The 22,414-nt window shown below is 55.5% G+C and overlaps 12 protein-coding genes across 12 annotated transcripts; 6 read left to right on the top strand and 6 right to left on the bottom strand.

The window, feature by feature from the left end:
* Nucleotides 1–1,934: 1,934 nt before the first annotated feature.
* On the bottom strand, nucleotides 1,935–3,356 carry PHYSODRAFT_285387 (hypothetical protein). Its single transcript, XM_009524638.1, has one exon. The coding sequence runs from the start codon at nucleotides 3,321–3,323 to the stop codon at nucleotides 2,682–2,684; it is 642 nt and encodes a 213-aa protein (XP_009522933.1). The 5' UTR covers nucleotides 3,324–3,356; the 3' UTR covers nucleotides 1,935–2,681.
* A 1,136-nt stretch (nucleotides 3,357–4,492) lies between these two features.
* PHYSODRAFT_488152 (hypothetical protein) lies at nucleotides 4,493–4,945 on the bottom strand (the record flags this gene model as incomplete). The annotated part of the gene is made up of 2 exons (XM_009524637.1): nucleotides 4,493–4,550; nucleotides 4,623–4,945. The coding sequence occupies 2 exons, from the start codon at nucleotides 4,943–4,945 to the stop codon at nucleotides 4,493–4,495; spliced, it is 381 nt and encodes a 126-aa protein (XP_009522932.1).
* Nucleotides 4,946–7,069: 2,124 nt separating this feature from the next.
* PHYSODRAFT_491614 (hypothetical protein) lies at nucleotides 7,070–8,561 on the top strand (the record flags this gene model as incomplete). The annotated part of the gene is made up of 6 exons (XM_009524636.1): nucleotides 7,070–7,466; nucleotides 7,541–7,690; nucleotides 7,772–7,850; nucleotides 7,884–8,125; nucleotides 8,200–8,312; nucleotides 8,394–8,561. The coding sequence occupies 6 exons, from the start codon at nucleotides 7,070–7,072 to the stop codon at nucleotides 8,559–8,561; spliced, it is 1,149 nt and encodes a 382-aa protein (XP_009522931.1).
* A 746-nt stretch (nucleotides 8,562–9,307) lies between these two features.
* Nucleotides 9,308–9,879, bottom strand: PHYSODRAFT_354274 (hypothetical protein). Its single transcript, XM_009524635.1, has one exon. It carries the CDS (start codon nucleotides 9,862–9,864, stop codon nucleotides 9,481–9,483), a length of 384 nt encoding a protein of 127 aa, XP_009522930.1. The 5' UTR covers nucleotides 9,865–9,879; the 3' UTR covers nucleotides 9,308–9,480.
* A 209-nt stretch (nucleotides 9,880–10,088) lies between these two features.
* On the top strand, nucleotides 10,089–11,500 carry PHYSODRAFT_543653 (hypothetical protein; the record flags this gene model as incomplete). Its single annotated transcript, XM_009524634.1, has 1 exon — nucleotides 10,089–11,500. One exon carries the CDS (start codon nucleotides 10,089–10,091, stop codon nucleotides 11,193–11,195), a length of 1,107 nt encoding a protein of 368 aa, XP_009522929.1. The 3' UTR covers nucleotides 11,196–11,500.
* A 31-nt stretch (nucleotides 11,501–11,531) lies between these two features.
* Nucleotides 11,532–12,141, bottom strand: PHYSODRAFT_285384 (hypothetical protein). The gene has a single exon (XM_009524633.1). The coding sequence runs from the start codon at nucleotides 12,090–12,092 to the stop codon at nucleotides 11,664–11,666; it is 429 nt and encodes a 142-aa protein (XP_009522928.1). The 5' UTR covers nucleotides 12,093–12,141; the 3' UTR covers nucleotides 11,532–11,663.
* A 256-nt stretch (nucleotides 12,142–12,397) lies between these two features.
* On the top strand, nucleotides 12,398–13,119 carry PHYSODRAFT_246020 (hypothetical protein; the record flags this gene model as incomplete). Its single annotated transcript, XM_009524632.1, has 3 exons — nucleotides 12,398–12,717; nucleotides 12,856–12,887; nucleotides 12,995–13,119. The coding sequence occupies 3 exons, from the start codon at nucleotides 12,398–12,400 to the stop codon at nucleotides 13,117–13,119; spliced, it is 477 nt and encodes a 158-aa protein (XP_009522927.1).
* A 442-nt stretch (nucleotides 13,120–13,561) lies between these two features.
* PHYSODRAFT_490207 (hypothetical protein) lies at nucleotides 13,562–14,215 on the top strand (the record flags this gene model as incomplete). Its single annotated transcript, XM_009524631.1, has 1 exon — nucleotides 13,562–14,215. One exon carries the CDS (start codon nucleotides 13,562–13,564, stop codon nucleotides 14,213–14,215), a length of 654 nt encoding a protein of 217 aa, XP_009522926.1.
* Nucleotides 14,216–17,479: 3,264 nt separating this feature from the next.
* Nucleotides 17,480–17,852, bottom strand: PHYSODRAFT_328347 (hypothetical protein; the record flags this gene model as incomplete). The annotated part of the gene is made up of 2 exons (XM_009524630.1): nucleotides 17,480–17,572; nucleotides 17,649–17,852. 2 exons carry the CDS (start codon nucleotides 17,850–17,852, stop codon nucleotides 17,480–17,482), a joined length of 297 nt encoding a protein of 98 aa, XP_009522925.1.
* A 1,465-nt stretch (nucleotides 17,853–19,317) lies between these two features.
* PHYSODRAFT_285383 (hypothetical protein) lies at nucleotides 19,318–19,746 on the top strand (the record flags this gene model as incomplete). The annotated part of the gene is made up of 1 exon (XM_009524629.1): nucleotides 19,318–19,746. The coding sequence occupies one exon, from the start codon at nucleotides 19,318–19,320 to the stop codon at nucleotides 19,744–19,746; it is 429 nt and encodes a 142-aa protein (XP_009522924.1).
* An 861-nt stretch (nucleotides 19,747–20,607) lies between these two features.
* On the top strand, nucleotides 20,608–21,066 carry PHYSODRAFT_298429 (hypothetical protein; the record flags this gene model as incomplete). Its single annotated transcript, XM_009524628.1, has 1 exon — nucleotides 20,608–21,066. One exon carries the CDS (start codon nucleotides 20,608–20,610, stop codon nucleotides 21,064–21,066), a length of 459 nt encoding a protein of 152 aa, XP_009522923.1.
* Nucleotides 21,067–21,531: 465 nt separating this feature from the next.
* Nucleotides 21,532–22,023, bottom strand: PHYSODRAFT_489217 (hypothetical protein; the record flags this gene model as incomplete). The annotated part of the gene is made up of 1 exon (XM_009524627.1): nucleotides 21,532–22,023. One exon carries the CDS (start codon nucleotides 22,021–22,023, stop codon nucleotides 21,532–21,534), a length of 492 nt encoding a protein of 163 aa, XP_009522922.1.
* Nucleotides 22,024–22,414: the final 391 nt, after the last annotated feature.

Genomic DNA, 22,414 nt, shown 5'->3' with positions numbered 1-22,414 from the left:
TAACTTCGAAGTAATCCACAATGCACTCGGCCGCTCGCGTCGAATGCTTCTTCGTACTTCGCGTCTTCTTTCTCGTCTATGCTACTGACAGCGCACGGGTAGTTGCGCTCGTACCATCTCGACTCATAGTGATGCAGGCAAACAGAGGTGCGTAAGTTGTGTGCCAGGTATCACAACGTGAGCAGAAGAACTCCATGCCGATGTCACAAGTGCACATCAATCTTTCCCGCCAAATCAAAAGCTCCATCAATTCCTCCATCATGAGCTCCCTCAACTCCAAACAAAGTATTCACTCAGCGCCACATACAGATGTCGTGTTTCCTCACCCGCCGCCAGCGTTGTTGTTGTTGCCTTTTGCGCTGCTACAGCTTTTTAGCAGGGGGAGTTGAGCGGCATCTACTTTCGTGAATAGTGCCAAAATTTGTAATTAATTGGCATAGCCCCAACCGTTAGCCAATCACGCGCTACTGCACAGACGTTCGGCGTTTCTTTCCTCTTACTTTTTTAGCCACGCAGCCGCCCTCTTCGTGGATGAGCACCATTCGTCGACAGGTTGTCAAGCCATTCAAGGCAACTTCAACTTGACATTCGCCCAGCGAAACGTTGGTGCACGTCTCGAGGACAGGACACTTTAAGGGGCGAAACCACTACGCTTTCACGCTTTGATCCAAGTTGTCGCCGGCGCGTTCCCGTACATTCGGAATCACTCGCCCAAAAAATTCAAAGCCAAAATAGCCCGTGGACGACGAACTTCTCGGTGATACCGGTTCAGACTCAGCTGGCGCCGAGAACACACGTGCGTCGCCGGCGCAGCTGTGCGGGGCGTCAGAGAGGGAAAGCGGTGTTGTTGCTGCCCGGCATCAAACGCCCCATGCACACACAGCACAGCACCGCAGTGAGCTTCGAGCGGCAGCAGCAAGCACCGCGTCAAGCTGTGCGTGTCCCAGTCACGTAGATTCCCAGTTGAAGCTGCACCGCCGATGAAGATTCAGAGCGGGGTGATCGCAACCTCGAAATGCCATGCAAATGTGGTCCCGAAACAAGCCTCGCTGTCTGCGAATCGCGCGCCAATACCTGTCAAACCGTATCCTTCACAGCTGCGCCGTTTTCTATAGTTGGCTCTGTGCCACGTTCGAGAAACAGCTGGCGAGCGCACGCACTTGGCGCCTCTTCCTCGCCATCATTTCCGAAGAAGCTGCGCGGCGCTCAAGCCCATCTATACAAACACCAAGTGTCGAGAGATCCTAAGAACATGGCCAACAACCCCGTGGAAGAGGACGCGCGCGAGCTGCTGATTCTGGAGCGGCAGCGCACGGCCGCGCTGGAGCAGGAGGTCAAGTCGCTGCGCGCGTCGCTGGTGGCGCTGGGCGAGTCGACCGAGTTCGAGGAGGAGCGCATCACGAACCGCCTCATCAAGCGGCTGCACGACGTCAAGAACGAGAAGGAGAAGCTGGCGCTCGAGGTGGAGCGCGAGGAGGAGCTACTGACCAACAGCCTGCAGAAGAAGCTCAACCAGCTGCGCAAAGAGAAGGTGGACCTCGAGAACAAGCTCGAGAACGAGCAGGAGTACATCGTCAACCGCCTCTCGAAGCAGCTCGAGGCCGCGCGCGCCGAGAAGGAGCGGCTGCTGCAGGAGCTGCAGAACGAGGACAACGGCGTGCGCAAGGCGCTCGAGTCGCAGGTGGCCAAGATCCTACACGAGAAGGTGCACCTCGAGAACGAGCTCGAGCAGGAGCAGGAGTTCCTCGTCAACCGGCTGCAGAAGCAGCTCTCGGGCCTGCAGAGCGAGCGCCGCCGGATGGAGCGCAAGCTCGCCAAGGAGAACGTCGCGCTGCTGGACCAGATGCAGCTCAAGATCGAGGTGCTCAAGCTCGAGTGTGGCGACAACGCCAACGCCTTCGCCGACGGCGTGGGCAAGATCCTGGCCAAGGCCAAGGAGCAGCAGGCCAAGAAGGCCGCCGAGGTGGTCAAGACCACTAAGGACGACATCAACATCCAGGCCTGGGCTGCGTCCTCGGGCTACAAGCCGCAGCTCACGCCCGAAGGCCTCGTCTACCAGCACATCCGACGCGGCACCATGTGATGGAGTTGTGGATTGACGCACAGCGACCTGGACGGCGGTGCAAGAAGAAGTTCTTTTTTATCTCCTCTTTCCTGGCGGCGGTGGGTGGAAGGCACGCACGCACGCACGCAACGGACGCGCTTTGGTTCTTTGCTTTTCGTTTCAGTTGCTCTCGCTCGCTCGCTGCGTATGCGTTACGTCCGTTTGCCGCCCCGACGACATGAAGATAAGGCGAGGAAGCCGGCCGATCCACCACTAACCCAGACAAGAAAAACAGATCCCAGTTGAAACCGAAGCGAAAAGACGAGGAAGCGAGCGACTGCTAGCTCGTTCACGAGGAGAAAAGGCGAAGGATCGAGAGCAGCAACCAACTTTTAATCATGATGTATCATAGCGAAGTAAACCCCACGATTTCTCTTACAAGTTTTGCCAAGTTTTCTCTTGAAGCCTGGTCCCAAGTGATGGTGGGGCAGCACCACCAGATTCAGGTGGAGCAAGATATATTGTTCGTGTAATTTTCAACCATTTTCTATTAATTAAGTAAGCTTAGCGGAATAAATGAACACCACCTAGCGACGGACATCCTACCTAGCTCCAAATCCTATCAAAACTTGGTAGTTTACAATACCTGGCGCACCATGTTCTTCTGCGCCTCAGTGAGCTTGGTGGGGAACTGCACGTCGAACTCCACCACCAGGTTGCCGCGCTGCGACGGCCGCTTCTGCAGAGGCATGCCTTCGCCAGCGATCACCATCCGCGTGCCGGGGGCGATCACACCTCCGAGCGGGACGGGCACCTCACGTCCGTCGAGCGTCTTGATTGTCAGTGTGCCGCTGCCCAGCAGTGCGTCTCGTAGCGAGAGCTTGGCGTGGTACAGCAAGTTGTCGCCGTCGCGTTTGAACTTGTTGTGCGGCTTCTGTCGGATGACGAACACGATGTCCTGCGCCGGTCGTCCGGGAAGAGCGTCGCCCTGGCCCTCAAAGGTCACCTTCGTGCCGTCCTTCCAGCCGGGCTTGACGTTGATTTCCAAGATCTTCTGCTCCTCACGCATCTGGTTGGAGCTTGGGTCGTGCACCTTGCGCGTGATCTTGAGCTTCTTGGTGCAGCCCGTGTAGAGCTGCTCGAGCGACACCTCCAGCTCGCTCTTGAGCTGCTGGGCGCGCGGCTGCCTCTGCTGGCCGAAGGGGTCGCGGCCTCCGAAGCCGCCGCTGCGCATGCCGTGCATGCCGCCGAAGCCCATGTCGCCGAACATGGAGGCCATAGGGTCCCTGCCCTCGGCCTCGTGCAGGTTGGACGTGCCGAAGAACTGCTCGAAGATCTTGGACGGGTCCGTGGAGTGGAAGCTGAAGCCGCCGCCCGGGAAGCCGCCCGTGGACGTGGTGTACGTGAAGCCGCCGGGCATGCCGCCCATGCCGCCGGGCATGCCTCCCTCAGGGCCCTCGGGGCCCACCGGCTGGCCCTTGAGCCCCTCTTCGCCGTACATGTCGTAGATCTCGCGCTTCTTTTTGTCGCTCAGCACCTCGTAGGCCTCGCCGATCTCCTGGAACTTCTTCTGCGCCGCGTCGCGGTCGTTCGGGTTCTTGTCCGGGTGCCACTTGAGCGCCAGCTTGCGGTAGGCCTTGCGCAGCTCGTCGTCCGACGCGCCCCTGGCCACGTTCAGTACGGCGTAGTAGTCCTTGCCCATTGTGTGTATTAGCTTTGCTAGTCTTCCTCCTTGATGTCTCGACTTGCGTCTTCGCAGGCGATTTCAGTAATGACATCGGGGGCGTTGAAGTGGCTGGTGACTTGGGTGGATTCGCGAAAATGCTCGAAAGTTCGAGATGGCGCGTGTCTGTGATTGGCTGGAGGTCCCTACAAACGAATGTGATTGGCGGTCCGCCCTTTTTGAGACATTACTTTTTCATTTTTTCATGATATGAGTCACTTGCCTACGCACTTGACGAGGACGTCGTCGCGGAGCTGCTCGCCCGCTGGCGCTCGTGCTTGCGCAGCATGGTGATGAGGACGTTCTCGCGCTTGCTGCGGCTCACGCGGTAGTTGGAGGCCGGGCGCGGGTCGCGGATCGGCAGCATCATGCGGAAGGACTCGGACTCGCGGTAGCTCTTGGCCACGCTGTCGGGCACGTCGCCGTCGCCGCGGGTGCTGCCGTACCGCGACTGGAGCTTGGCCCCGCGCAGGGACTCGCTGGGCGCTGCAAGAGAGAAGCAATTGGGGACGTGAACAGCGGTCAGATACGAGATAGCGTGAGGCTAGCAGTGCTGACTGAGCTTATACCTTGCGAGCCGTGCCTCCTGCTGTCAGCGTCGGCCAGCGCCACCAGCTTCGGTCGACGCATGGCTTCCCGACAGCCCGAACACATTTCCTGCAGCAGATATCATCATTCGACATTGTAGCTGTGAGCCTCTATACTGGGTTTACTCCATGGTGTCGTCACGCTGGACGTACGACTTTCTCCAGTCCACGGACGATCTTCGAGCAATGACAAGCACTACAATGCATCACAACACAGAGACCGTTAAGACCAAGTGTCGTCGCGACATTCACACGGAAGCAGGCAGACCCGACGTACTTGAGACTCTCGCGCTCCGTCTTGGATCGTTCGATCAGCGTCGCGATCGTCTTCATGCGCTGGCATTCCCTCCCGTGGATCGTGGCGAGGATGTAGTCGCCTGCAGCATCAATCGCGTCCTGCCGCCGCCGAGGCTTGGTGCTACGAGGAAGCTCCACGATCCCCCGAATAAATACATCCACCGCGTCAGACGCAGTTTGGCAGTACAAGTAGCAGACCGACATGTTGACTCGGCGCACCGACGCGTCGGACGCTCGGTCCTCCGTCTCCACAGACTTGATCAGCTGGAAGCCAAAGCGCCTCCCGGCGATCATGGTCGTGCCCATGCGTTCCACCCAGCAGAGCTGGTCGATGATCCCCGGGATGTGGCCGAACTTCTCCACGAACTTGACGCCGAAGAACTCGTGCGGCTTGGCATCCGAGCGCGTGCGGAACGTGCGCACCACGCCGCAGTCCAGGATGTCGCCGTACTGGATGGAGGCGTTCAGCTGCATCTGCTCCGTCGTCTCCGCGTACAGCCCGTCCATGACCTCGTCCAGTGTCCCGGGCAGCGTGCCGCCCCCGAAGGCGCTCACCAGCGTGGTGCGCAGCGTCCCGAACGAGTCCGAGGTGCTGCAATCATCGGGCAGCGACCTACGCGTGTTGCAGACGTTCAGAGCCGCGCGCTGCTCGACGCGCTCCGTGTACAGGTCAATGCCCCGCTCCGACTTGAGCTTGAGCCACTTGCTGGCGTCCACCACGCGGCGACGGCAGCGCACGAAGTCCAGGTACTGCAGCGCCGTCTTAGCGATGATGCCGTCGCTCGAGCGCACGAAGGCCTGCAGCGACGCCTGCTGCTGCTGCTCGTCGTCGGTGTCCGACATGGCCAACTAAGGTAACTACCGACTACACGTTCAGTAGCTCACTTGTGAATTCATTTCTGGAACTTTACGAGTGTAGCCATCGGCAAAGGGCGGAATAGATGCGCATTTTCTCTACAGATTTGCTGGTCCATGAGAAGCTCTGATCGAGCTGTGACCAGCTCAACGCAGATTCCTTGGCGGCAGCATGAGCCAACTTATGGCTGACATGCAGCACCTGGAAGTACAGAATGCAAGAAATGACGATCTTGGTGGTGGTAACTGGGGCCAGCTATATAGGGATCTGCCAAAACCAAATATGGAGCCTGGTGCAAGCTAGCCAGCATTGCTGCACAGTGCTCTAGAGACTTCATCTGGGTGATCGCCGACACGTTGGGAATGGAGACCCAGGCCATGCAGGGAGTTCCCGAACGCACACGCCATAAGCTTGACCGGCTGGAGAAGGGCATCACCAACATGTTGGCCCAGATTGACCGACTAGGCATGTCAGTGGCTCCGTCTGAAGAGGAGAAGGGCGCGTTCCTCGCTGCCCAGCGTCGGCAGCGCCAACTAATGAGGCGGCTAATGAAGAATGTACGGACCAAGTCGAGATTCCTAGCGCAATGCGGTGGCCACCCCTTGTCGATCGAGGCCAGAGCGATCCTCGTCAACCTGGCCAAGAAGATCAAACGGGACGAGAGGGCCTTCAACACCCGCGTAGAGGCCACAATGCGCGTCGTCACAACGATCGGAATGTTCAGCAAGGCTAATGTGACCCTCGCGCAGTCGGACCAGGCGATACGACGGGCAAAGGCTGCTCTGAGCGGGGGCTGCGTGCGCTATTCTTCGCGAAGGCACCGCCTCGCTCGCTCTGCCTGCTATCTAAATACAAACGCCTTACATGCAACACCTTGTTCATAACTACATGCAATACCATGCGTTCCGGTGCCCTGCCAGCTAAGAAGTTGAAGTTGGCCTATCCGTCGAGAGCTGCACCGAACATCCAAACACCGCGCAGACATAATCGCTCAGCAATACTCACATGCCAGTGTACTCTGTGGCCATGACAACTTCGCGAGCCACTAGCAAGCCTTGCACTCATTGCCTTCAACTCCATCAGCATACGATCTTATGTGTGCCACACCTTCTCGTCTACGTCGGCTCGTCACATCCCCAACTGCTCATTGGCTGATTTAGCGATTCAAATCCCGCCATTGGCCAAAACCCTACTCTCTTGGCCTCTGTATGCAGCCCAAGAAAACCCCAGTCACCCTCGAGCCAAAGCAGGGCAAAGGCCCCCTCGCCGTCTTCCGTCGTAGACCCGCGCCCGATCGCTCGCCGCCCGCCCGTCGCCGCTCCGCGCCGGCCCCTCCCTCGTGCCCAGCCCCTGCCTCCGCCTCCGCCTCCGTCCGGCGCTTCCGCCCGTGCCAGTTGCGTCCTGGAACTCGCTCTGCAGCGCCCAGGACGGACGTTTCCCCGCTTTGTCCCCAGGTCCTGCGCCGTCCTGCAAGGCCCTGCAGCGTCCTGCCCTGTCCGTGACTGCACGGAGCAGTCGCCACCACGCTCGCGGACCGCAAGAGAAAGCGAGGCGACGGAGGGATGTCCAATGACGGATACTACGCCTCCTCGCGGGACGACGCGCCGCCGCCGGCCCCGCACAGCGCCACCTCGGGCTTCAACGAGCCCGTCACCCCCACTACCATGCACTCCATGGGCGACGCGAACGGCTTGATGCCCCGCACGCACGTGGTTGTGCCGCCGCAGTTCGAGGGCGACGAGGACCAGACCATGAGCGACTCGGACCGCTCCAATTCGGCCTCGGCGCTCAATCTCTCGCAGGCCTCGGTGATGGACATCGTCAAGGAAGGCAAGCGCGTCATCGCCGCCTTCCTGCGAGAGACGCAGTGCTACGACGTCATCAAGAACAGCGGCAAGGTCGTGGTCTTCGACGTCAAGATCCCCATCAACCTCGCATTTTTCGCGCTGGTAGAGCACGGTAAGGGGGGCAATGCCGCTGCAATGCCGGCAGTGGATGGAGAGACTGACGACTGTTGCTGCTGTGATTTTTAGATATCAAGTCGGTGCCGATCTGGGACGCTGAGCAGGGCAAGTTCGTGGGCATGTTCACGGCAACCGATTTTGTCAATATCCTGCGCCACTTCTACATCCGCGGGTCGCCCATGAACGAGCTAGCAGAGCACAGCATCGCTTCTTGGAGAGGTAAGCTCCTACAATGCGACGTATAGCTTAGGGGTATTATTTTCCGTGGGGGTGGCTAATGACGTATCTTTCTGTTTGCAGCAATTCCTCGATCCCTGTCGATGGCACCAACACGGGAGGAGATGGTGTCCGTCACACCAGAGCACAACCTGTACGAAGTGTGCAAGATGCTGCGCGACAATAGGCTTCATAGACTTCCCGTAGTAGACCCGACCCAGAACTCGGTCTTGTCTGTCATCACGCACAGCGGGATTTTGGAATACCTGGTGGCTACTTTCCGCGAGCAGCGCCGGCTGTTTGATCAACCGATTTTCGACCTGGGTATTGGCGTCTACAGCGGCTTTGTGACAGTTCCAGAGGATATGCCGCTCATTCGCGTGCTGCACACCCTAATTGAGCGGAGGGTCTCGGCTGTGCCGATAGTCGACCCGAGTGGTAAGTCTGAGCGCGTCGTGATGGCTTCAAACCCTGCACAACTGACCTTACGATTTTGTTTTGTGTGGATCCAGGCGTTGTTGTGAATATTTATTGTGTATCGAACGTCACCGAATTGGTGAAGGACCGGTCACTTACCCAGTTAGACATGCCTGTGGGAGAAATTCTCAGGATCCAAGCTGCTGAGGTGAGCCAACGATGACAACAACTGGTCGCTTCGAGCGACTCCTCTGGAATATTATTCTCACCGTGGACTGTGTGATCTCAGGGCAACGTCGGAGAGGGCCTACATCTGTGCTACAAGACAGACACACTGCACATGATTTTCGAGCGGTTCGCTGCGTGCAAGGCACACCGCTTCGTGTGTGTGGACGAGTATTCGCGCTGCGTGGGTCTCGTATCCCTCAGCGATTTGTTTAATTATTTCCTCGAGTAGCGAGCGAAACTATAGGGTGTCTCGCGCTCGCCAGGCTACCGACAACAGAGGACAGACAGACAAAATGGAAATGAAGCACCGAGCAGCGAGCGACGACCGCAAGTGGACGCGCGAGAGCCGGGGACAAGATGAACACAAACAAATCAAACAACACAACTTTGAGAGAGAAGACGATGAGGGGAGCAGCACGAGAGTATCGGGTATCAACAGCCTTACGTCAGGAACATTTCGCTCTTGCTACAGACAGCGCCGCTGGGGCTACTTACTCCAATTGGTCGCTGCCCCTCGAGCTCCTGCTCCTGCTCCTGCTCCTCGCCAGCGCCATTTTGGTGGCGCGTAGGGTACTATAACGACTGGATAATGTCACCACCAACACCACCAGAACGCAGAACGCAGTGCAGCTACTGGCAAGTTGCAGTGTAGCCAAATTGCTAACATGGCTACAGGTCCGGAGTCGCGTGAACCCAAAAGAGCCGGTCAGGTTACAGACAACGACTTGCAAAGCCGGCATGCTTAATGCCATCCTCCTATATAAAAACAACGATAAATTCCCTCCCGTCAAATCTGTAAAACTGTCATAAAACACACGGTGTGTTGCATAAAGTACACAAGAAAGCATATAAAGTACACAAAACCAGATGGTATACAAAGATGAAGTCATTTGATTGAATCTGATTGGCTGGTTTGCTCATGTTAAGCTTTGCTTGACTTCGTCTGCCGGCTTTTTGTGTCTGCCGGCTTTGTAAGTCGTTGTCTGGAGTGCCGACGAGCTCAACATGGTCAACGTCGACAAGTCGAATGTCAATCCACACACGAGTCCCAGCAAAGTAAGGTAGGCACGGGCTGCGTCGCAGTCTCCGTCATATATTCAACAAAATTCTCTTGCAAATGCTCCGTCGCGAGCGGTCTCGTATCAACTTCAGCGCAGCGTTTCGAGGTGGCGGCGCAGTTGGTCCACGTCGCAGGACGGCAGCCCGATGGGCGGCTCCCGCCCCAGCGCCGTGTATTTGTTGTAGATCCTGGCCAGCAGCTCGTCCTTCTTGCGTCGCTGCGCCATGCTGCGCGCCTTGTCCGGGTCGGCGTGGCCTCCCTGGCGCCAGTCGCCCTTGCGCGCCTCGGCCGCTTCAGCTGCGCGGGCTCTCTTCTCCGCGGCGGACGGCTCCGGCCCGTTGGTCTGCAAGCTTCCTCCTCCAAGCGCCTGTCCTCCTCTCGGCTGCTGTCGCTGCTGCTGTTGCTGCGGCGGGCGCGCCCTCGCCGGCTCCGACACCGTCGAGAGCTGCGCCTTGGACGAGCAGCACCCCATCGTTACTTGCGATACTGCGGCTGGCGCTAATCAGTTCGTTTGGGGCCTCAATCCCACCATAATGCATAAACCCTTTAGCAAAGCTATTCCACGCCGAAATTAGATTGTTTTGGGCAGCTGCGCTGTTGTTTTGGGTTCCGTAGCTGCCACCCGTTCATGGCTCGCATTGCTTACCACACACAAGCTGTAGCCCGAGGGTACGCAGCACGCAGCACGAGGCCACCATGTCGTCCGCCATGGCCAAGATCGCCGAGCTGGAGGCCGAGTACGCGCGCACGCAGAAGAACAAGGCCACGATGAAGCACCTGTGTCTGCTCAAGGCCAAGATCGCCAAGCTGCGGCGCGAGGTGACGGACGGCGGCTCCAAGTCGGGCGGCGGCACGGGCGAGGGCTTCGACGTCAACAAGGTGGGCGACACGCGCGTGGGGCTCGTGGGCTTCCCCTCCGTGGGCAAGTCCACGCTGCTCACCAAGCTCACGGGCACCTTCTCCGAGTCGGCGTCCTACGAGTTCACGACGCTCACGGCCATCCCCGGCACGCTCAACTACCGCGGCGCGCGCATCCAGATCCTCGACCTGCCCGGAATTATCGAGGGCGCCAAGGACGGCAAGGGCCGCGGTCGCCAGGTCATCGGTACGGCGCGCACGTGCAACGTCATCCTCATCGTGCTGGACGCCATGAAGCCCGCCACGCACAAGAAGCTCATCGAGTTCGAGCTCGAGGGCTTCGGCATCCGCCTCAACAAGAAGCCGGCCAACATGGTCTTCCGCCGCAAGGAGCGCGGCGGCATCAACTTCCAGACCACGTGCCCGCAGAGCGAGCTAGACGCCGACACGGTCTACCAGATCCTGCACGAGTACAAGATTCACAACGCCGACGTGACGCTGCGAGCGGACGTGACCGTGGACGAGTTCATCGACCAGATCGAGGGCAACCGCGTGTACATCCCGTGCCTCTACGTGCTCAACAAGATTGACCAGCTCACGATCGAGGAGCTGACCATCATCGACCAGATCCCGCACAACGTCGTCATCTCGGCCCACCACGGGTGGAACCTGGACGAGCTGCTCGAGACGATCTGGGACTACTGCCACATGATCCGCATCTACACCAAGCCGCGCGGCAAACTGCCGGACTACAGCGCGCCCGTCATTTTGCACGAGGAGTCCCCCACGGTCGAGAACTTCTGCCAGCGCATCCACAAGTCGCTGCTCAAGGAATTCAAGTACGCCTGGGTCTGGGGCGCGTCCTGCAAGCACCAGCCGCAGAAGGTCGGCAAGGAGCACGTGCTCCAGGACGAAGACATTGTGCAGATCGTCAAGAAGGTGTAGGCAGAGCCCGTCGAGTTCGTCCCAAGCAAGAGGTCTCAAGTGTCTCGCAGTGGTTGGGTGCAGCTGAGAGCAATTTCTGCTACTGTAGTTAGTCGACGCCGGCGGATGACGGGGCGGCTAACGCAGACAGAGCTGTGTTCGCACGTGAGGCAGCTGAGTGATTTATTATGGACTCTCTCGCTCGTCGGCGCCGACAGACTTAAGCTCTTCTGATCGTTAGACAGCTTGACTACTTCATCGACGAAGTGGTTCCTAGAGCTGGCGCAAGATCTGTCTGGATGACTACCAATACACTACCACTTGACTGTACCTGCGAGTTCGCCTGTGCTGATACGTGCTTTATCAAGATAATTTCATTCTGGATTATTGCGGAGGGATTGACGGTGTCACGACCTACCACGTCACTGAGGTCGTCGTGTCAGCGCGACTTCGTCGACCCTCCTACTTCTCGTCTATCGGTTGTTCTGTTTACAGGTTGATGCTCTGCTGCTTGCACTGGTTGAGCGCGTCGAGGTAGAACTGGCAGGCGGCCACGTCGTTGGCGTTGCGGTTGATGCACTCCAGGAAGGCCTTGTTGTCGCTGGCGCAGACCGCAGCCGAGGACTGGGCCACGGGGGCAGCAGGGGCCGCAGCCACCGGCTGAGCGGCGGCGGGCTCGTCCTTGGATCCGCTGAACGAGTCGATGACGGCGTTCACGCCGTGGCGGGCGATGGCGCTGCCCGTGCCGAAGGCGAAACCCTCAGCCACGGTGGACAGCAGGCCGCCGCCGACGCTCGGGGCGGGGGCGCTCGCCTGCACGGGGGCCGGCGCCGGAGCAGCAGGGGCCGGGGCGGGCGCAGCCTTGGCGGGAGCCGCGGGCTTGCGGGCGGGGGCCGCGGAACGGCGAGAGCGGGCCATTGTTGTCGTGTGCAGTGGGTCTTGTGGCGTTTGACTTGCGCTGGAGCTGGTCAATTGGATTGTGTGGCTCTCAACCGAGACCACCGACACGCTGGAACAAGTTGCCTTTTTTACCATCATTCCGTCGATTTTATCCATCATCGCTCAGCAGAGACCGAACTTTCTCGAAAAAGAGCGCACAATGTGACGTGTGAGGAATAGATACTTCTGCTAGAAGATCGTCCTCAAACGTCTTCGAGTCCTTAGCTGTAAGACTAAGTACCTGTATCTGCAGCATCGAGTACTTCGCTCAGTTCGCCGAGTTGATGTTCCAAGAGTTCGGTAACAAGGCCAAGTTCTGGGCCACGTTCAACGAGCCGCTGTCATTCGTCAGCAGCGCCTACGGTATGGGCCTGGGGCCCCCGCAGTTCACCGGGGAAGCCTACACTACATGTACTGCGCACCACGTCCTCATCGCGCACGGCGTGGCAGTGCAGCGCTTCCGCCAGCTGAAAGAGGCTGAGATGGTGCGCTCTGATGTCCGCATCAGCATTGCCGTCAGCTACGACAACGCGTACCCTTTGAATGCCTCGGACCCGGTGGACATCGCCGCGGCTGAGCGCAAGTTCGCGTTTGACTACGGGTGGTGGGCAGCCCACTGACGACTGGCGACTACCCTGCGATCATGCGCGAGCGTGCGGGAGCTGCACTGCCCAACTTCACGGACGCGGAGGTGGCGATAGTGAAAGGCTCGTACGGCTCGGGGTTCAACGGGTACCCGCAGGGCTATCGCGACATACTCCAGCTCGCCCACGCGTACGACCGCAACGCGGACATCTTGCTGACCGAGAACGGCTGGTGCGGCAACGAGACCATCGACAATCAGGACCAGCTCTGGTACTTCCAGACGCACCTGAAGCAAGTGTACAAGGCCATCACGGAGGACTTCATCCCGATCATCGGGTACCACGCGTGGTCGTTCGTCGACAACTACGAGTGGGGCAACTACAAGCAGCGCTACGGCCTGTACTACGTGAATTTCGAATGATACCGGAGCAATTAACGAGGTGACCCCGGATGCGCCGGCTTTGCAGCGTATTCCGCGTACGGTGGCACCTGGTACGCGGAAACGGCCACTAGCAAGTGCATCCCGGACGAGTTCTAAGCCTAGGGAAGCCGCCGAACAAAACTTTGTTTCGCACCAGGATCCTTACATAGGCCTTTTCATGGTCTTGCTACCAGTGAATACGACGCATACGGGAGTGGTTTTGTTTATTTTTTGTTGTTGGTTATACTAAGTAACATACAGTATGAACCAAATGCGATACATACCCTCAGTCGATGGGTTTACTAATATCGTATTAGTATAGCTGCATGACTAATAGTCACGCCTGCGGTTCAATAATTCGCCAAAGTCAGTTTGGAATCGCCCCTTCAGTCCACGTATCGCCAAGACAGCCGCCGGTTTATCCTCGACGAAGACGTGAAACATGCAGCGATTTCACCTCATACTCCTGCTACCGTTCACCTTCATCGCAACATCTTGCAGTATCGTGGCCGCTCGTGATGACCGGAGCAACACACTGCAGACTGAGACCCGCCACTTACTGACGAAGGAGGAGCCCAGCGTTGCTAATGGAAATGGCTACAAGTCCAGCAACTCCCGATATTCTGCCATCGAAGAAAGGGGAGTTCTCTCCTCCGTTGTATCGAAGATCAAGGGCGTTTTCGGCAGAAACAAGATCGTAGACCTCGGCAACAAGCTCGACTGCGTACGCAAGGACTCTGATGGAGCATTGGCTCTTGGAAATAGTCGTGTGATGAAAAAGCTGACGGCGGCGGTGGAAAACGATCCGAAATTCTTCTCCAAGTTGAAAAACAATCCAGAATCGGTCGAGAAATTGGTAAAGAACCCCGAGTTACAACGAGCAGCGGCAACTATGGAGAAGTCGAACATCAAGATCTCCAAGAACGACATTAACCAGCTTCGCACGATTGTCGCGGAGAATCCCAGCAAAGCAAGCATGCTAGATGACGGACTTTTGGTCTTGCGGGTTATACTAAAAGTGGCGCCCTTGGTTCTATTTACGGGAATAATCTTCTATTTGATGGGGTGGGGAGTTTATAACGGCCTAAAGTCGTGATGCTGTTGCCTAGATTGATGTCCCTCGTGCACCTTCATCGCATCGAGTGAAATCATCGCTGCAGTGAGAAGTGCACGACGACACAAATTGTCCACGACACCACATCGACACCCGCCTCTCCGAAACTTTTCATCTCCTTCGATTTACACCCTCAGGTAGGTTACAGTAGTGGGCGGCATCAACTTTCACAGACCATCTTCTGTTATCGGTTCCTTCGTACTCTCTTTTTTGAAACAGCTTCGACCGCTGAGCGTTGTTCCATTGACGGCGGCCAAAATCTCTTCAAAGTGCTTATCAATCAACCAAAACCTCTAGACGTCCTGGGGCTTTGTCCCCAAAAACTGACATTACTCAACGATGTTAAACTAGTATACTCAAAACTCTCTACACATGCCATATCGAGCAGGGTGTGGGTAGGGTCTATCCTGTTTGAATGTCCAGGAATGCGCTACTCATTAGGAGTATTAGAGCAACTCATAAAGACTCATTGTTCTCCCTGTCAGTTCGTGGCTGCGGTGCGCTCGCCATCACCAGTTCGAAATCTGCTCTTTAGCCTGCACAACCCCAAGTTTATCAGTGCGTCTCCCACTCGACGAGGCGCGCAAGGCATGCGAGTAGCTCGCCTTATACTCCTGCTCTTCACTCTCGCTGTAACAGCCAACGGCTACGTGACAACCGAAGAGCAGACTCACATCCACCAAGCTACAAGCCACCGCATGCTTACGAAGGAAAGAGGATTTTTTTCCTCCACCGTATGGCAAAAACACCGGTCTCGGTAGCAAGGTCAACAGCTTGCGCAAGGATCCGGATGTGGCGGCGGCTCTAGAAAGTCCTGTGGTGAAGCAGCTGAAGTCGAGGGTGGAGAACGAGCCAAAGTTTTTCACCAAGTTAAAAAACAATCCCGAATCGGTCGAGAAGTTGGCGAAGAACCCCGAGGTTCAACGAGTTTCGTCTGCGCTGGACAAGTCGAACGTCAAGATCATGAAAAAAGACGTCAACCAGCTCCGAGCGGCTGCCTCTAAGAGCCCGAGCAAATTTGACATTTTCATACAAGGATTAGAGGTCTTGGAGGCAATATTGGGGATGGCGGTCCTTGCTGGCTTTGGAGTGTTTTTCTTGCTTTTGATTGTATTAGGGATTCGTGCCGGTATCAACACATGATGGTTTTCAACAAGCAGTTCTAACTTCCGTTTAGTTTCCACACACAGTGACAAGAAATGTGGCCCGTTCTGTATCGGTAACTCCTCCTCGTCCTAATTCACACATTCGAAGTACAAGCGGAGCTATAGAATTTGACCGAGTCTTGGAGCATTGTGGTAGGAATCGGCTCAGAAACTCGTGACATAAGGCTCAATCTGCTGGTCTGCCTTAGGCGCCCAGTTGATCACCCCCTTGACGCAGTCTGGGTCTGGACCATCACAACAAACAAATACAAGAACCCCCCAGCAAATCCAACCAAGGCCGTCAGCGTCAACAGTCCCCCCCACGACCTCTAAAGCTTCTATCATCATGTCAGATTTGCTGCGGTTTTTGGAAACGGCAGAGCGGAGTTGGATCATGTCGCTCTTGGTGATCTTGACGTTGGCCTTCTCCAGAGCAGTCGCAGCTCGTTGTACATCGGGGTTATCCATCTATTTATACTGGGAGGACAGCTTTAGCTGGCTGGACAGCCTAACCAATTTTATTTCAGCGGCCGGCCCCCCCCCCCCCCCAACTTTAATTGGCAAATGTCGCCTGAGTCCATAGTCCACAGATTATGGCTACCGTAACATCAAGGAGTTTGTACGTTTCGTGGCTGATTGTTCCCAGAATATCGACCGTATCCGTAGCGTGTACCACACACTGTAGTGAGCAGCTCTTGAATTTATGAAATTTATTCGGAAAATCATAACTAGGATAGCTGCATTTTTTCGTTATAAGCTAACATTTACTCAAAATCATTGAAATAACAACTAACGGATTGCACTCTATCCTGCGTCTGTAAATTGACTAAGGAAGTGCCTGCGTTCCCCGACTGGGCACATCCCAACTTTTGAATCATTTCGTGCCGTTGTAAGAGATCATCCGCCACTTGTATACCCCTCCTGTATACCGTTGGTCACCACCCATTTCGTTTGCCATTTCAGAACCGGACAGGTCGAGAGAACAGCTCCGCCGAGAAGCAGAATAATCGCTTCGTGCGTCAAGGTAATGTTGATTGAAAGCTGTATGCGATGTGTGCACGTTTGTAGATGCAAAGGACGACATGCAACGACCCAGCACCAACGACACGTCGGCTAGGGACATCGCGGAGGTGCGCAAACGGGGGGAGATTCGCAGCCTGGGAGCGGCAGAGTGGGCAAGGCCTGCAGGCGCGAGGAGCGATGAACAACGGCATCACAAGCTGCGCCTCTCGCAACGGGCTCCACGCCACCACGTCGCGGCGAAGACTTCGTAGCGTGATTAGGTTTGGTCGGGTCAAACCGATCGAGCCCGACAGAAATTTGTTGCCGCTAGCAGTTACTTAGTGTGCACGTGATCACGTTTTGACAAAATAACCCATTGAACATGCTCGTGGTGTAAGGTAGTTCTAGTTAATGATACGAATGCTATAGTTTGACCTGATGGACACGTTGCAGAGATCACCGCAGTGCTGCTCGTCCATACAAATTACTAACGACCGCGTAGTGCGAGATGCGGGTACTTCCGCAGTCCTTTGCGTCGCCACCTCCGCAGCGACTCAGCGTGACCAGGAAAACGCAACAGACCAGTCAACCAGACTCAGTCTAGCAACCCGACTGGCCCGACTGGTGCGTCTCAGTCGGGTTTCTTTTCCCGACTGGATGACACGACGGAGTCGGGTTGATTTTCGTGTGACCCACACGATTTTGCTATCCAGTATACATGAAGCCTTGTATAGCTCGAGCTCCGGCTCTTTTTCTCAGTCGGGGCGGTGTCGGGGCTCAGTCGGATCAGTCGGGGAAAAACGCCGCGTCGCATGCCGCTCAGTCGGGGACTCCAGTGAGTGCCATTGACTAAACCCCATGAATCCTTCTTGTGTAAATTTGTATAGCGCTCGGCCGGGGCAAAGCCCCCGGCCGAGCGCGCCTTTAAGTTCTTTCGTTTCTTTTGCGCGGCAACTTCGCCATTTTTTTCAAGGCGCTACACCAGGGTTTGAAAACTTGCCACCAACTTTCACGTTACATTATTCTTGCCTACCCCACGTTTATAAATTTAGGCACACAAAGGAAGTCTACACTGTCCTCCCAGACCAAAGCTTCGCCTCTAGTTGACCGATTCAGGATTGTTATTCAACTTCGTGAAAAACCTCGGGTCGTTCTTCACCGTTGCTTCCCGCTTTTTCATGACGGGACTGTTCTCCAGAGCCGTCGCAACATTTGCGCAAGCTTTTGATCTTGTTGCTGAGCGCGGCATTCTATTTTTTGGTGAACACACTCTCGATTTTCGCCGAAGCAGAAGAGAATAGTCCTCTTTCCTCCTTGTCTTCCTCGCCAGTGCTGGGGTTGCCATCTTTCATGCCATTCTTCATAGGCGAGCGGTGGGGTTCAGCGTACAGGGCGTTGGTCTGGCCGTCGGTGCCGTCAGATCTCGCGACGGTGATGAGCAGTAGCAGGAGTAGAAAGTGAGCGAGCTGCATGCTGCGCGCTCTAGCTCCCTTGGGGGGAAATAGGGTGTTCTTGGGTTCTGCAGCCGATTTCAGACTGAATTTGACGGCGAGCGCCACCATTACACTTATGCTCATTGTATACTGTACTAATCATCACAGGTGACACTGTACGAGTTGTACAGCATACTAATACTTGCACAAGATACAGCGCGGCGTTCATTCCGGGGAACTCACGTACCGGTACGACAGTAGACTCCGCAGTGCCAGGAACATGTTGGAGTCAACTCTTTGAGATACGTGTCTCCCCATACGGCAGGTTTTGCTTTGAAACGTAACAAATATTTTTCATGAAGCAGTGGGTGTACTTTTAAGTTAAAAGTAAGCGCGTGGTCTGTATCGATATCCCCTACTAAGTATTTGTTATGACCGACCCAGCTAAAAGGCAGAAAGTGACGAAGGACTCATCTAGTCAATTCTACGTATTCGACGGGAGACACGTGAATTCAAAGATGAGGCATACTGCTAAACTGCCTACGGCCTCTACTGTACTCATTGGCGACCACATCCTATTTGGTTTGCAGGGAAACGAGAGCTATGCATAGGCTGGATAGCTAACGAACTTAGTGTGAGCATCTTCACCGCGGTCGCTCCGCCACTATCTCTATCGCCATAGCAGCAATTCAACGAGAAACAAAGTCGCACGCGTTGCACGAAGAAGCTCTGAAATCTACGACTTACCTGTTACCTGGCATGTAAATTTTCTTTCCATTACAACGCATCTCCTGCGCCTGCTTCGCAGCCGCAGCATCTGCTACATTGACTTAATGCCTATCAGGATTTTTTTATTTATGAGCTTTTCGCCCGTCGACCATTATCATCTTCTGCAGACGCAAACTTTTCTTTCTTTATTCTTTTAGTAGCCACCTCAGCAACGTAGTACTAGACGCACTTGAGTGCGAGGGGGTTAAAGAGGTGACGGATCGTTCGGGGCGTACTTGGTGCGTGTGTTCGGCTGGAGGTGCACCATTGAAAACGCGCGTTGTACTTCCTTACCTGTCAAGTAATATTAATACATGTAGTTGAATGTGCATCACTTACGGCCTCGCGGCGACAACCTGACACCGCTGATCCCCGACATCTCGAGCTTGTCTCGGATTTGAGATGGAAAGTATAGACAATCAGTTAACTTCAGTTACCGGGGCCAGTTTTCCGGCTTCAGTATTACCGGCTTCAGCTACCGAGGTGCCGCCTAATTAATCTGTGTTGGGCTGCCCTCCGGGGTTACTGCTATCCCAGAAAAATATCTGTATGTTATCCAAGTATTAGTACACGGCGCAATTAGTATTTGAATCATGCTGACTATTAGTAGAGAGAACAATGAGTACAATGTCTCTGGTGGTTGGCGCTCGGCGTCATTGCCACTTTACAATCGGCTCCTTCGCCCAAAGCCACCAACCAGCGTTTTCTTCAGCTCGACGCTCGACGAAGGAAAAGCATGCACTTTCTGCTCCTGTTGCTGTTCGCCATCCTTTCGACATCCGACGCTACCGTAGCGACTGAAGGCCAAACCAGCATCCTGCAGGCCAATACCCAGCGTTTACTCACGAAGGGTGATGCTCACGATGCCGAGACCGAGGAAAGAGGGGTCCTTTCCGCAAGCCTAGCGAAGATCAAGGGTATGTTCGGCAAAAACAAAAACATCGCCCTAGACAACAAGGTCAACAGCTTGCGCAAGGATCCTGGCGTGGCCGCAGCTCTGGAAAGCCCTGCCCTTAAAAAGCTGGAGACGGCAGTGGAGAAGGACCCGAGGTTCTTCTCCAACTTAAGAAGCCATTCCCGAATCTGTCAAGATATTGGCGGATATGGCACGAGTTGCGTCTGCGCTGGAGAAGTCGAACGTCAAGATCACCAAGAACGACATTAACCAGCTCCGCGCAGTTGTTGCCACGGATCCCGCCAAAGCTAGTAAGCTGAAGGAGGCCCTTGGAACCATGGGGTGGCTGGTAAGGAAGCCGGCCCCGGCTGTAGTTGGAGTAGCACTCGTGGTTTTGGTTGTTGCTGTTTTTGGTTGGTGTTGGCGACCGCATCACGAAATAACTGGGCCAAAAATGAGTAAGAAGTGGCTTTAATCTCGCGTTCAGCACGTTACCCCCGCCATTTTTATTTCGAAGGCTCGCGTTACTATGCAGTGATGTTCGTGCACTAGCTACTGTCTCGGCATAAGCCGGTTCACGCACGCACGTTCGACCTGCTGCTGAAGGGCTTTCCCATGAAATAAATGTGCCGAAGTAAAAGCAAATCATGGTTTTATCTATGTGGTTGACGAACAAACTGCTGATTGATTAGTAAAAAAACGAGGTTTAGCTTTGTGCACGATACGGATCCGTTTGCTAACTGAGCAAACCACGCAGTAAAGTCTAAAAGGGTATGACATTATGGTAATCTACAGAGACACAACAACTATGATGAAATGGTGCTACTTTATATGTAACGGTCAATGCTTGCCCTGTTTCTCGATTTATATTGTTTTAAAAAAGTGGGCACGGTAGGTAAAAGTCATGGCTGCGGCGTGCTCGTAGTTGCCAGTTGGAAATCCGCTCTTTCGACAGCACAGCCCCAAGCCAACCAGTGTTTTTCCAACTAACTCGACGAAGACGCGGACCATGCAGCTAGCCCACCGCTTTTACTTCTCCTGCTATTCAGTATCTGTGCAACATCCGACGGCATCGTGGCTACCGATGACCACACCGACACGCTGCAGGCAACGAGAAACCGTCCACTTACAATGGTTGACCACGCTTCGGTCAACGACAAGAATGCTGAGAGGGAGGAAAGAGGAATCTTCTCCTCGGTCCTAGCAAAGATCAAACCCAAAGACCTCTCCAGCAAGACCAAAAGCACCGGCCTCAGCAACAAGATCAACAACTTGCGCAAAGATCCGGATGTTGCAGCAGCCCTGGGAAATAGCCCCGTCATGAAGAAGCTGGAGACGGCGGTGGAGAACGACCCGAAGTTCTTCACCAAGTTGGCAAACAACCCCGAATCGATCGAGAAGTTGGTAAAGAATCCTGAGGTACAACAAGCTGCGGCTGCTCTCGAGAAGTCGAAGTTCAAGGTCACCCAGAACGACATCAACCAGCTTGGCACCGTTGTCTCAAAGAATCCCAGCAAACGCGCCATGCTGATAACGGGATTGGAGGGCTTGGAAAAACTATTGTGGATGGGGGCCGTGGCTGGAATGTGATAGTACCCAACAACTCAACAAACATTTGCGATTCCGCCGACTTGAAGTTGTCCTAAACGAACAAAAAATGATATTTGCAGAAGCGCACCTCGTCGACAGTACTCCGATCCGCGCATTGAAGTCTACCTTTACATCGGTGCAACGCGGGCGGTTGTTCAGCGTGGCGCCGCTCACGGTACGATGACGGACCACCCAGACAGAGACCCAGCACCAAAGTCTGAGAGGGGAGCGGTGCCCCCCCCCTAGTTTGTATGTAGGTTCGCCCCTGGGACCACCATGCATGCACGACTCAAAATGTCGGTATCGTCAGCTTCGGAACTACAGTACTCCTCATTCATTAAAATCTTCGCTACGAGTAGCACGCCGCATATCAACACACAAACATTCATCATGACGACAAAGTAATACAATCCACATCGCAGTGTTATTGAAATCTCCCTAAACTTTCCACCTACCGCCTGTCGATCACAGTTCCAGGTCCGTTACCCGCCTGAACGAGTCGATGGACGATGACATCAACAGCTTCCACAGATCGTCTTCAGCCGGCTCTCTTCGTAGTCCCATTCTCAAGTCTGAAGTAGGTTCTGTGGCGAAGAGTGGGTTCTGTTGTTGCTGTGGTCGAGAAGTTTCCAGTGCTGCCGGTGCATTGCACTCAGATATCCTAGGCACGATGGGTCCCGCCGGCGCGCCGACCTTCTTGCGCTGCTCCTCCAGCTTCTCTCGCTCCTCCAGAATCAACCGCAACTTTTCTTGCGGGGACTGTACTCCGTCAATTGCACTGCGCACGCGGTCCACGGATGACGAGACGAGGATATTCCAGATGCTGTCGTCGTCTCCGTCCGTCGTCTGGTCACTAAATAGCGGGTTATTACCGCGCGCAAACGGCGTCGCGGCTGTGCCTCCTGTTGATGAAGAAGCGAGCAAAGACGCTAGGAAACCCGTGGTCGAGGTCGTCATAGCCGTCGCCAGGGTCGACGCGGCATCCGTCGCAGCAACTGCAGCGGTATTTGGGGCCGTCGTGGCGGTCGTCTGCGTAGCGGCCCCAGCACTATTTCCCTCAACTCCAGTGCACGAGGACGACAGTAGGAAGAACAGCGTCGACTTAACCATATCATCCGAGAACATATGGGCCACCGCTGTCGTCTCCTGTGCTGCTGGTGCAATAGTCTTCTCCTTAGCACTACTGGCCGCCTTGCTGAGGTAGCTGATCGGGTCAGGCAGCTCCGAGCTGGCGGGCAACAGCCCCGTGCCCTCCACAAACTTGGCCAGCGACATCGCCCCCGGCTCGGGGTCGTCCGAGAAGAGCGGGTTCTTGGCCTTCTTAGCTGGAACCTGCTGCTGCTGCTGC

This window comes from Phytophthora sojae (genome assembly GCF_000149755.1).
Source record: "Phytophthora sojae unplaced genomic scaffold PHYSOscaffold_3, whole genome shotgun sequence".
In the NCBI taxonomy this organism is placed as follows: domain Eukaryota; phylum Oomycota; class Peronosporomycetes; order Peronosporales; family Peronosporaceae; genus Phytophthora; species Phytophthora sojae.
Note: the sequence above shows the minus strand (reverse complement) of the source record. Positions and strands in the feature narration are given on the sequence as shown.